The following is a 14053-nucleotide window of genomic DNA, read 5'->3' as shown; positions in this document are numbered from 1 at the left end:
TTTGGCATCAGAGGATGGCGCTAGGAGCAATGAGCAGAAGTTATAAAGGAACAAACTGAGGCTTGAAGAAGAGAAACAAATTCTTAACAATGAAAGCTATCCAAAAGTGCAATGGGAAGTTGAGATCTTTTGAGGTCTTTAAGTAAAATTTGGACATTCTATTACAGTTGTAACGACTGACCAGATTAAGAGGCAATAAATGTGGTTCTTCCCCAGACTGCCATTACCTTGATAGGGAGAAAGAACCGTGCCCCCCTTTCAGCCAGCTAAAGGCGATTCAACTCAACGAGCTGTTATTAAATGGCTAAAAGCTGCTCAGAACCTGGCCTGGTAGCTTTTGGTCTTTACTCGTTGAACTGAATTGTCGCTAACTAGCTGAACAACAAGCAAGGCACTTCATCTATCCAGCTAATCATCTTATCAATAAAATGAAGAGGCTGGACTAAATAATCTCTAAAACTCTTCTGGTTTTAATATTTTGTGATTTTAAATATACTATGATTAAAAAATAGTTTAAGGTTGGTTGACTAATGCATAATACTAGCAAAATTACTATTCGCTGCAGAGCATAGTGGATGCAAACTTGGTCAAGGAGTCAGGAAGGCCTGGGTTCAAGTTCTATCTCTGAGAGGTATAAATTGTGTGACCCTGGGCAAGTCACTTAACCTCAAACTGCCCAAGGCAACTCTTTATGGCTGCAAGTTTACAGAGGAGCTACTGACCTGCGTTTGTAACAGGAGTTTCCTGTAACTGTGAAATCAAAGGTCTACTTCTCATCTCTGTTACTGCTCTTCAGTCTTTTCAGTCGCATTTGACTCTTCATGACCCCATTGGGGGTTTTCTTTGGTAAAGATGCTGGAGTGGTTTACTATTTCCTTCTCCAGGTCATTTTACAGGAGGAAACTGAAGTAAACAGAATTAAATGACTTGCTCAGGGTCACACAGCTAGTAAATGTCTGAGTCTGAATTTGAACTCAGGTCTTCTTGATTCCTGGCTTGGCACTTTATCCACTGCGCCAGCATGCTGCCCCATCTCTCTCCCTAATAATCAAAATTAGCAGAAAGGTTGGTCATATCAAAGACTCAATGAGAATCAAAACCCAAGAAAATTCCTATCTTTCAACTATTTAATTTAAAGGGTCCTTGACCTTTTGTGTTATAAAATTCTTTGGCAGTCTGGTGAAGCCTCACAGATACCTCAGAATAACAGTTTTAAATGCATAAAATAAAATGCACAGGATTATAATTCCAATTTTACTGAAATATAGTCATCAGAATTAAAAAAAAGTTCATAGACCACACGTTAAAAATTCCTGATCTAGTCTAACACAAAAGAAACGATCACGAAATCAAAAGTCCATTCACACTTCAAAACAAGTCTGGTTCTTCAGTATATGGAGAGAACATTTAATAATAAACATTTTCCAATAGCCCTTAGTTTGCCCTATGCAATAACAAAACATCCTGTATATAATCCATTCTCCATAGAGGAGCAAATTCTTGACTACAGAGACTAAGAGAGAAGAGATATACACACAACACAGAAACATTGTATTGTAAGGTAGGAAGAGAAAAACCATTCCCATTTCAGACACCAGAAAACTGGGAGTCAGAGAAATTAAATATCTTACCCAAGATCACAGGACTGATACAAGAAAGAAGCAGGATGCTAACCCAAATCCTGACTTCAAATTCACTGATGAGGTTTTTAAGCGCTGCTCCCCTAACTCCATTTCCCTCATAAGGTCAGTTATTTTTATTGAATGACTTTGCATAGCGGGGCTTCTGGGGAATGTATATGTTACAGCACAGCAGAACTACCTGAACTAGAAAGACCTTAGTACAAGACAAGAGTCCCAAGAAGAACTGTTTGGACAAGAAGTTCCTCAATGGAAGCTCCCTAGCGAAATTCGATGAAATAACAGATTCACCAAAAGGCTCCATTGCCATTCTAAACTATGATGTCAATCTTGCAGCGTTATTTAATGCTCATGAGTTTACACTCCCTAACTAAAAAACGACACCTCTCTATACCACCCAAAAGCAATTGCTGATGTGACCCAACGATGCATTTAGGCAGATTACTACAACACCAAACTCTATCCATTTTGAGGCTTCCTGACTTTAACAGATTAAGGGAAGTCTCCAGCTTAATCAATATCAGTACGTACCTTGGGCAGGACTACACCCGTGAAATTGCTCAGTACTTTCAATGCTCCCCTATTATTCATTTATGTAAACCATTATCCTCCCAGTGGTCAACAGGGTAGAAGACTAAATTTTTCTCCCAATATACACTAATTCCTTAAAAAAAACAACAAAGAAGATTTATATACTAGGCACAGAAAGAGTATTGCTGAATACACAGGCCAAAAAAGCAAGAATCTACACATGCTAAGTGCCTTAAACATTAACACTAGAGAACACTATATGGTTACTCCTTACTCCAACTCTACAACATAGCCATAGATGCAAAAACAGACCAACCAGCTTGTACCTGGGTCCCACACAGACATTATTCTGTCACCACCCTGTCGCAAGAAGCAAGATAATGATTTGGCCCAGCTGTGAAGAGAAAGAGGCGGGGATGGGGGGGGTGGTCCACAGATAAGGGAACTCAAAGCCCACATCCACTCTGTGCAAAGCATTTTGCCTATTCTCACTCAATTGTGGGAAAAGCAGAAGGCTTGCTATTAACGAGCCAGAAACAGAAAGGAAAAAAACCCAAGAAGAAATTAGGGCACTGCAGGTGGAGTTGTCGATTGGTATCATTTCTGGAAAGCAATTTGGAATTACATAAAGAAAGGGACTACAATGTACTTACTTCCACTTTAGGCAGCAATCCAAGGTTCCTCACAACAATTCCGTTCTATATACAACAAAACGCTTATAGCATCACTTTTGTGGTAGCAAAGAACTGGAAACAAAGTTACATAACTATTGACTGGAGAATGCCCACACACAATGTGGTACATGAAAGTAATAGAATCTTAACATGTTTAATTAATGTTATTCATCCCTTTGTTTTCAAAGAGGACCGATGACATCACGGGCGTGACTTGTGCATGAACTGGATTTAAGTGAGGCAGAGGTCACGGAAGTCGAGGGGCAAGACAAAAGTGAGGCCAACTGGAGATGGCTTGGGATGCGGTGGATGAACTAGGCCTCTTCAATGTCTGACTAAGCTCTAAGCTGCTTCAGTGGCCTTCATGGCCATTGGAACAAACCGTTCTCATGGGCCCATTCTGATGGGGGAAGTCTTCCTAAGCTTAGGGTGGACATCTCTATAACTCGATGGGTGTTTAGGAGGACTAGCAGCTCTGGCGTGAGGCCTTCCTGAGCCCTTTTTTGCTGCTCATCCACCTTTGGCGTCTACCTGCCACCCAACTCCCACCTGTGGCTCCAAGAAGCTCTAGCATATGCAGGGGCCACAGCCCAGTAAACCATTTCAGCAGACAGATTAAACCAGGCTGAGGGTAACCAAGAGGCCTCAAATATGCTTAATAGAGAAATGATGAACATGACAAATGCATGAAGCATGCAAAGACCTATATGTATGGGTATATAAAAAGTGGGGAGAACCAGCAAAATAAAATATGCAATGATTCCAATGACAAAGAAGAACAACCACAAAGCCATCAAAACTGAAAGATGCTAAATCATCATGACCAAACTTAGTCCCCCCAAGAAGACATGAGAAGAGAGCCCCTCCCCAATCCTTTGCAGAGGTAAGGGTCCACAACTGTGACACACTACATACGTCATCAGGCTTTTCTGATGGTTTTGATGAAATTTCTGAGAAGGATTAGGATGGACAGAGAGAGAAATGTAGGTGATAGAAAAACAAAAGACATCAACTAAAAAAAATTTTTTAAAGGAGTGAAGTGACAACACGTGGATGAAAAATGATGAAAGCGTCAAGGTGAAGCATCTTAAAGAAGCCAACTTAAAATTATTAATTTTTCCATACGTATTTTAAGCTGAAGGTAACTGCTAAATAAACAGGATATGAAAATTCTGACTTCCCTGACCACTAGATCAACAATCAATCTCTGATTCATTTGCTATGGAACTTACAAAGGCTGAAGGGAGAAAAAGAACTCCAAGTTCATAAGATCGGATCATCAGCTGGGCACCATTTTTCTCCAAAGCTCCCCAAGCAGCCTTAGATAAGTTTGCACTGCAAAGACAAACAGAAAAAAAGGCCTGGTTATGCACAACAAAGCTTTTCATGCCTGCTCAACTCTCACAGATAAAAGAAAATAACTTCAAAACAAAAAACCATGCACTAGCTTTCCTGCAGAAAGTAAAATCCTATTGTACTATATAATCCCCAAGGACTAAATATTTAACCACTAGTTAGAGTAATTCTGCAGCTCTTTAGAACAGTTCTGAATGGCAACTATTCATTAAAAAATCTTTTTAATTTAAAAATTTAAAGAACTTTGAAGAACATGAGGTTAAAATAAGAAATTGCTAAACTTCTTAATGGTAATAAAAAGGACAAAGAAAATTTATTTTATGTCTAAACTTTTCCCATGTAGCGTATATTTTTTGGCTTGACAGCTAGATGGTACAATGGATAGATCGCTAGACGTAAGAGTCAAGAAGATGTAAGTTCAAATTCTGCCTCGGGCATTTAGCCACGTGATAGTAAGCAGGTCCTTTACCCAATCTCTGCCTCAGTTTTCTCACCTATAGAATGGGTTGTTGTGAGGATCAAATAACATGTAAAGCTTTTTGTAAACCCTAAAGTGTTAGATAAATGCTAGTCATTTCACTGTTTAGAACTTTTTTATTCTGAACTTAAACAAAAAAGAAAGTTTCCAGATATAGCCAAACACACAAAAAAGGATTCTACATTAAACTATGAATCCCACGTTCATACCTGTTCATTTTTTAAAAAGTATACAATAAAATCTACACATTGTTTTCCAAACTATCCTGCTTAGGTTTCCTTCTGAATTTTCTTCTGATTCTCTTCTGAGCATCAAAAAATGTTACAATGGTTTTTTTTTTTTTCAGGGCATTGATATTACTAATCCACCCTCTCACCCACGAAAAACCAAGAGGCAGAAAGGAAAAGAAAAAAAAGAACCTCCTATAACCAACACGGTCAAGCGAAACAGATCCATAAATCATACAGCAATGGTCTCCAAAATGCGCTTTGTGTCTACAGGCTCTCCAGAGATGGTGGCCATTTCATGGATCACAGTTCTTAACTCTTTCATAGCTTGTTATTTTCCTTGTATAAATTGTTTTTCCGGTTCTGTTCACTTAAATCTATCATGCAGGATTCTCTGAAATTGCCTCTTCTGTTATTTCTTATGCGCGATAATATTCTATTATATTCACAGATCATAATTTTAGTCATTCTTGTTTTCTCTAACAGATCCAAGGTGCCCCGTGAATTCTAACTCTTTGCTTTTCCTTCCTCACCCCCATCCACCATCCCTGCTTGCTTTCTTGTTGAGACTGATATTTCTACACCAAACTGTGTGTGGTTCTGCCTATTTGTCCACTAGAAACCCACCTTGGTCCATTTCAAATAAGAATGAAATTTCAGGGGGGTGGGGGGGGGAAGCTAAGATGGCAGCTGGAATACAGGGACTTGCTTAAGCTCTTCCCCAAATCCCTCCAAATACCTGTAAAAATGGCTCTGAACAAATTCTAGAGCTGTGGAACCCACAAAACAGCAAAGGGAAGGAGGTCTCCAGCCCAGGAGAGCCTGGATGGTTGCTGGTAAGGGTCTATCACATGGTGCCGGGAGCTGGGACAGACCAGACTGGGAGTCAGCAGGCCTGAGGACCATTAATCATTGAGCTATGGTAGTTACTAGACTTCTCAACCCACAAATGCCAAAGACCACAGAGCAGGTTAGGGGGAAAACTGCTGAAACAGGTTAGAGAATGGTCTGGCCCCAACCCTGGAGTTGGCGGAGGTGGCGCGGTGGTGGCAGCAACAGGAAGCTCCAGTGGCTGCTTCCAGAGCTCCACCGTCAGCTGCCTCCAGAGTCCCTGGCTCACATGGTAGGAGCAAGAGTGCAGGACTTGCTTTGCCCTGCTTGGATCTGGGTCAAAATCCTGGTTGGCAGTTCTTGGGGGAGGAGGAGCACTGCTGTGGCAGAGCTTGTGGTGAGGGTGGAGTAGAAGTAGCTTTGAAAAAACCAGTGCAGCCCCTAAAGCTTAGGACAAAGTACTCTCTACAAGCAGTCATACCGTGACAAAAAGCTCAAAGGTCAAGTCAGAAGGTCAAAGGCTGGGAACATGAACAGGCAAAGAAAAAGGCCACAGACTCAGACTCAAGAATCATTTTTTTTTTTTTTTGGTGACAAAGAAGATCAAAACATACAGCCAGAAGAAGTCAACAAAGTCAAAGAGCCTACATCAAAAGCATCCAAGAAAAATATGACTTGGTCTCAGGCCATGGAAGAGCTCAAAAAGGATTTGGAAAAGCAAGTAAGAGAAGTAGAGGAAAAATTGGGAAGAGAAATGAGAGAGATGTGAGAAAACCATGAAAAACGAGCCAACTACTTGCTAAAGGAGACCCAAAAATGCTGAAGAAAATAACACCTTAAAAAATAGACTAACCCAAATGGCAAAAGAGCTCCAAAAAGCCAATGAGGAGAAGAATGCCTTGAAAGGCAGAATTAGCCAAATGGAAAAGGAGGTCCAAAAGACCACTAAAGAAAATACCACCTTAAAAATTAGATTGTAGCTAATGGAAGCTAGTGACTTTATGAGATATCGAGATATTATAAAACAGAACCAAAGGAAAGAAAAAATGGAAGACAATGTGAAATATATCACTGGAAAAACCACTGACCTGGAGAACAGATCCAGGAGAGAGAATTTAAAAATTACTGGATTACATGAAAGCCATGATCAATAAAAGAGCCTAGAAATCATCTTTCAAGAAATTGTCAAGGAAAATTTCCCTTATATTCTAGAGCTAGACGGTAAAATAGAAATTGAAAGAAACCACCTATTGCCTCCTGAAAAAGATCCCAAAAAGAAAACTCCTAGGAATATTGTTGCCAAATTCCGGAGTTCCCAGGTCAAGGAGTAAATACTGCAAGCATTCAGAAAGAAACAATTTGAGCTTTGTGGAAACACAATCAGAATGACACAAGATCTAGCAGCTCCTACACTAAGGGATCAAAGCGCTTGGAATGATACTCCAGAAAGTCAAAGGATCTAGCATTAAAACCAAGAATCACCTACCCAGCAAAACTGAGTATCATGCTCCAAGGCAAAATATGGACTTTCAATGTAAAAGAGGACTTTCAAGCTTTCTCAGTGAAAAGACCAGAGCTGAATAGAAAATCTGACTTTCAAACACAAGAATCAAGAGAAGGATGAAAAGGTAAACAAGAAAAAGAAATCACAAGGGACTTACTAAAGTTGAACTGTTTTGTTTACACTCCTACATGGGAAGATGATGTGTATAATTCATGAGACCTTTCTCAGTATTAGGGGAGTTGAAGGGAATATAGAAAGAGGGCACAGGATGAGTTGAATATGAACGATGATATCTAAAAAAATGAAATAAATTTAAGGGGTGAGAGAGGGAGAAAGGGAGAGATAGAATGGGGTAAATTATCTCACATAAAGGTGGCAAGAAAAAGCAGTTCTGTTGGAAGGGAAGAGGGGGCAGGTGAGGGGGAATGAGTATATCTTGCTCTCATCAGATTTGACTTGATGAGGGAATAACATACATACTCAATTGGGTATCTTACCCACAGGGAAGTAGGGGGAAGGGGAAAAGGGGGGATGATAGAAAGGAGGGCAGATGGGGGAGGAGGTAATCAAAAGCAAACACTTTTGAAAAGGGACAGGGTCAAGGGAGAAAATTCAATAAAGTGGGACATGATAGGATGGGGAGAATATAGTTAGTCTTTCACAACATGATTATTGTGGAAGTGTTTTACATAATGATACACGTGTGACCTATGCTGAATTGCTTGCCTTCTTAGGGAGGGTGGGTAGGAAGGGAAGAGGGGAGAGAATTTGGAACTCAAAGTTTTAACAGCAGATGCTCAAAAAAAAGCTGTTTTTGCATGCAAGTGGGAAATAAGATATATAGAGAATGGGGCATAGAAATCTATTCTGCCCTACAAGAAAGGGGAAAAGGGGATGGGGGGAGGAGTGGGGTGACAGAAGGGAGGGCTGACTGGGGAATGGGGCAATCAGAATATATGCCATCTTGGAGTGGGGGGGAGGGTAGAAACGAGGAGAAAATGTGTAACTCAAAATCTTGTGGAAATCAATGCTGAAAACTAAAATATTAAATAATAAAATATAAAAGAATGAAATTCCTCTAATGTCTACTCCCCCAACCATTCCTTCCATGTTTTATACTCTTCTCATGCATCCCAATTATGAGCATCAACAAATTTTACCCATTTCTTCCTCCTTTCTACATTACTTTATCCCTTTTACCTTCCTTTCTCTTTCTGTGTGTGTGTGTGTGTGTGTGTGTGTGTGTGTGTTTTTGCAGATGGAGGGAAGTGCAATTGGGGTTAAGTGACTTGCCCAAGGTCACACAGCTAGCATGCCAAGTGTCTGAGGCCGGATTTGAACTCAGGTCCTCTTGATTCCAGGGCCAGTGCTCTACTCACTGTGCCACCTAGCTGCCCCCTCCTTTTTTCAAATCCTCAGAACAGAATCAGTGCGCCCTCAGGTCCTCTGTTGTGTAAATTCAGTTCCCTCAATCACCTTTGGTGACATTAAAGTTCCGAAGAGACAGATTTCTTCTCCCCTTATTAGAATGTTAACACTATATCACTACACACCTTCCTCCAATTGCCCAAATAAATTCAACCTTTCTAGGCTTTCTTGAGACTTTGATATCTGTTTCAAATTTCCTACTCAGATCTGGTCTTTTCATCAGAAAGGCTGGCCTATATATTCTATTCCATTAAAGGTCCATTTCCCTGTCCCCCCCCCCCCACCTCCCACAGGATCATAAACAGCTCTGCAGGGTCAGTTATTCTTGGTTGTCAGCTCCTTTCTTTTACCTTTTAGGATGCTGTATTTCAAGATCTCCTCTGGTTTTTAATAAAAGTTGTTAGGTCTCATGTGATGCTTGTTGACTAGAGTTGTTTGGTACTTGAATTGCTTCTTTCTGTATGTTTGCAGTATTTTTTCTTTGACACAGAAAGCTCAGGAATTGGGGCCTTTTCCTTTTAGAAGTTCTTTCAGGCCATAGATTGTTTCTATGTTCTATTTACCCTTTAATTCTAATAGGTGTGGGCAGTTTTAAATTATGATTTCTTGAAATATAGTGTCTAGAATTTTTTTAAAATCATGTTTTTTCAGGGAGTCCAGTTCTTCATTTTTGTACTTTGAATCAAATTTTATTTTATTTTCAATTCTGAATTCTCCTATTTCTCCCTCCCCTTCCTCCACCCATAAAGGGAAGACAAATAAAGTTTAATAAAATATGTATAGTCATTCAAAAGAGATTCCCACATTGGCCATGTTTTAGACCCTTTGCTCCCTCTCTTCCCTCCCTTCCCCCAAAAGAGAAGAAAATATGCTTAGATTTGCACTCTGGTGCTATCAGCTCTTTATCTGCAGGGAAATAGCATGTAGTTGACTAGAGTTACTAAATTACTAAAGCTGATTATCGTTACAATATTGCTACTATCGTATAAATTGTTCATCTGATTCTGTTCACTTCACCTTCCATCAGTTCATACAAGTTTTCCCAAGTTTTTCTGAAACCTACTTTATCATTTCTTACAGTACAACAGTAATGAATCACATTCAGATACCATATACCATATACCAATAACTTATTCAGTCATTCCATAACTGATGGGCATCAGCTTAGTTTCCAATTCGATGCCACAACAAAAGGATGTTAAATATTTTTGTATATATGGCGTCTTTTCCCCTTTTTTTGTATCTTTGAAGAATGCACTAGTAGCAGTATTGCTAAGACAAAAGGGTCACAGTTTAATACCTTTTGGGGCACAGTTTGAAATTGCTTTCCAGAACAATTGGACTACTTCACAGCTCCAACATAGTGTGTTAACGTACCTGTTTTTTCCACAGCCACTCCAGCATTTGCCATTTTCTTCTTTTGTCATCTTAGCCAATATGATAGGTATAAAATGGAAATTTAGACTTGTTTTAATTTATAGCATATATCTAACTATTGGAGATTTAGAGCATTTTTTAAAAATATGGCTATTGATAGCTTATATTTCTTCCACTGAAAACTACCCATTCTGATCCTCTGAAGATTTATAAAATGGGGAATATCTTTTCTTCTTATAAATTGGATTCAGGTCTCTGTGTCTTAGAAATGAGAAATTTATCAGAGAAACTTGCTACAAAGATTTTTCCCCCATTTGCCTGCTTCTCTTCCAATTTTAGCTGCATTGGTTTTGTTCAAAACCTTTTCAATTTAATGGAATCAAAATAGCCCACTTTGCCTCTCCTCCATATACCATCATGAACACAACACTTCCACTATCCATAGATTCAACATGCAATATTTTCCATGTTTCACTAATTTGCTTGCCACCCCCCTTTTTGTTTAAATCATGTAATATCTGGAAATTATTTTGGCATATGACGTGAGATGTTGGTCTACACCTAGTTTCTCCAGACTACTTTCCAATTTTCCCAAAAGTTTTTGTTGATTAGAGAGTTCTTAGCTTACCTGAGATCTCTGGATTTATCAAATACTAGGTTACTGTGCTCACTCTATTTCCACATATTGGGTACCTAACACATTTCCACTAATTAACCATTCTGTATCTTACCCAGGACCAAATTGTTTTGATGATTATAGTTTCGTAGGGTGGTTTAACATCTGGTACTATGAGGCTCCCTTCCTTCACATTCTTTTCATTAATTCCCCTGACATTAACCTTTTATTTCTCCAAATGAATTTTATTTTTTCTAGTATGAAGGAATTCTTAGGTGGTTTGGTTGGTATGACATTGAATAAAGAAATCAATTTAGGTGGTATTGACATTTTTATTCTACTGACTTGTCTTATGCATGAGCAATTAGTATTTCTATATTTAGATCTGTCTTTATTTTTGTGATGTTTTATAATTATGTTCTTATGTGCATCTTGGTAGGTAGAATCCCAAATATTTCATACTGTCTGTAACTATTTTAAATATCTCTTTCTGTTAGAATTTGGTATTAACATACAGAAATACTGATGTTTGTGTGGGTTTATTTTATATCCTGTAATTTCACTGAAATTGTCACTGTTTACACGCATTTTCAGTTGCCTCCAGAATTCTCTAAGTAAATCATCCTATCACCTGCAAAATGATTGCTTTTGTATCTACTTTGCCTATGTTTATTCCTTCAATTTATTTTTCTCTTCTTATTGCTGCTAAAGCTTGCATTTCTAGTATGATATTGAATAGTAATGATGATAAAGAAAACTCTTGCTTCACCCTAGATCTTACTGGAAAAACCTCTGATACTCATCACAGACAATACTTGCTCTTGGTTTCAGAAAAATACTACTTACTTTATGGAATACTTTGTTTATTCCAGTGCTTTCTGGTGTTTTTTAGAAGGAATGGGTGTTGTATTTTGTTAACAGCTTTTTCAACATCTACTGAACTATCCATATAATTTTTATTAAAACTGTCAATTATGCTTATAGTTTTCCTAATACTTCTGAACCAGCTTTGCATTAACGGTGAAAAATTCAGGCAAGTCACAGTGCAAGATCTTCATAATACATTGCTGTAGTCTCTTATAAGTATTTTATTTAAAAATTTTCTCTCTCAATAATCATTAGATAAATTGGTCAACAATCATTAGAGACATTTTCTCTTTCTCTTTTGACACTCCTTGGTTAAAAGTATAAAGAACATATCTGTGTCACAGAAGGAATTTAATAGAATCCCTTTAATAACTTTTTTAAAAAGGAGTTTATGTAGAATTGGAATTATTCTTTAAAGGTTTGGTAGAATTTACTTGCAAATCTATCTGAACTTGGGGATTTTTGTTTTTCAATTTCATTTACAGATTGTCCATTTGTTTTCCTAAATAGAATTATTTAAATATTCTATTTCCCATTCTGTTAATCTTGGGCAATTTATATTTTTGTAAATATCCATCCACTTCATCTAGATTGTCAATTTTATTGGCATAGTTAATTTATTTAAAAACATAATCCCAATAATCACTTTTATTAAGGTAGATAGGTAGGCAGTAAATAGAACACTGGACCTGGAGTCAGGAAGACCTGAGTTCAAATCTAGCCTCAAACATTTACTAGCTGTGAGACTCAGGGCAAGTTACTTAATCTGTTTGCCTCAGTTTCCTCATGTGTAAAATGGGGATAAATAGCACCTACCTCCCAGTACTGTTGTGAAGCTCAGGTTTTATCCCTCAAAAAGGAAAACATAAAACAAAACCCAGTTCCTAATTTCCATTAGTTCAATTTCTTTTTTTTTTAAACTTTCAATTTTGTTAAGCTTTCTTTGATTCTTAGGATTTCCATTTTGGTGTTTAATTGGGGTTTTCTTTGTTGGTTTTCCAGGTTTTTTTTTTTGGTTGAATGCCCAATTTGTTCTGTTCTTTCTCTCCTTAATTGATGAAAGACCTTAAAGATATAAATTGTCCCCTAATTAATGTTTTGTGTATTCCACATATATCTCACAAATTTTGGTATGTTGTTTCATTGTTTTCATTGTCTTTAATGAAATAATTGTTTGTATAATTAGTGCTTTTACTTACCTGTTCTTTGGGATTAAGTTATTTAATTTCATTGTTAGGTTTTTTTTTTTTTTTGGAGGGGGGAAGGCAGGGCAATTGGGGTTAAGGAACCTGCCCAAGGTCACACAGCTAGTGAGTGTGTCAAGTGTCTGAGGCCAGATCTGAACTCAGGTGCTGACTCCAGGGCTGGTGCTCTACTCACTGTGTCTACTCACCTAGCTGCCCCCAATTTCATTAGTTTTTAATCATTCCTTCAAAGGCTTTTATTCAGTATCATTTTAATGCATTATAAGTAAAAGATACATTTAATGTTTCTGCTTTTCTGCATTTGTTTGTATGTCCTGATAGAAAACCAATGTTTGCGAATTTATGTGCCTTATGGAGGTGAGAAATAGGTACACTCCTTTCCATTACCATTCAATATTCTCCAGAGGTATAGCATATCTAACTTTAAAAAAAATTTCAGATCCTTAAGTTGTTTCTTGTTCACTTTTTGGTTTGATTTATTTAGGTCAGAAAAGGGGTAAATTCATGTCTCCTACTATTATAGTTGTACTGTCTTTTTCTTCCTGTAACTCATTTTAACTTTTGCTTTAAGAATTAAGACAGTATGCCATTTGGTGCATATATGTTTACTATTGAGATTAATTCATTGCCTATGTTACCTTTTGGCAATATGTAGATTGCCTATTTATCCCATTCTTTTATACTCATCCTTCTCTTTTTTTGCCTGTCCTATCTTTAAAAACCTGTACTGACTGTGACTAATGCTTTCCTTCACTTACCGTCCCCCTCTCATTCCTCTTTTCTTTTTTTTCTTTCAATTTTTTAAAAATTGTTAATGTGCCCTCTTTTATGGACCCTTCCTGTCTCAATTTTCTCAAAACCACTTGGCCATATTAATTTGTCTTTTGTCTAGTTGATGTGATTTTAAAAAATTTTATTTTAGACTCAAACACCAGAACACAAATACAGAATAGAGAAAAGAAACAAAAACATATCATAAACTTAAATATTAGAACTTATATACCTCCCCTTTTTCTTAACCTCTTTCTTTCCCATTTCCGTGTTGGGTAAGATGCATTTCTGTATCCACTTTTGTGTATGTGTATTTTTTACTCCTTCAAACACTTCAGATGACAGTGAAGTTCAAGTCTCATTCCACACGACCTACCTCCTTCTTCTTGTAACAACTCCTCTTTATGCAACAATTTATGTGAGATAATTTTCCCCACCTTTCCTCTCTTTGACCTTCTCACAATGAATTCCTCTTTCCTATTCTTTGGATTCTTCTTTTGAGCTCATCCAATCATGAGAGAATCATATGTAGGTCCTCTCTATAATTA

At 37.7% G+C, this 14053-nt stretch overlaps 1 protein-coding gene across 3 annotated transcripts in view; it reads right to left on the bottom strand.

Annotated features, from left to right (window-relative positions):
• Nucleotides 1-14053, bottom strand: part of TDP1 (tyrosyl-DNA phosphodiesterase 1) — a 184195-nt gene that overhangs the window by 43645 nt on the left and 126497 nt on the right. For all 3 annotated transcript variants that reach the window (XM_036769574.1, XM_036769575.1, XM_036769576.1), the window contains one exon: nucleotides 4078-4180. In XM_036769574.1, the coding sequence (XP_036625469.1) occupies nucleotides 4078-4180 (103 nt within the window). The remainder of the gene's footprint in view (nucleotides 1-4077; nucleotides 4181-14053) is intronic.

Source organism: Trichosurus vulpecula, chromosome 8 (assembly GCF_011100635.1).
Source record: "Trichosurus vulpecula isolate mTriVul1 chromosome 8, mTriVul1.pri, whole genome shotgun sequence".
Classification (NCBI taxonomy): domain Eukaryota; kingdom Metazoa; phylum Chordata; class Mammalia; order Diprotodontia; family Phalangeridae; genus Trichosurus; species Trichosurus vulpecula.
The sequence above is the reverse complement of the archived record's forward strand: the minus strand, read 5'-3'. Positions and strand labels throughout refer to the sequence as shown.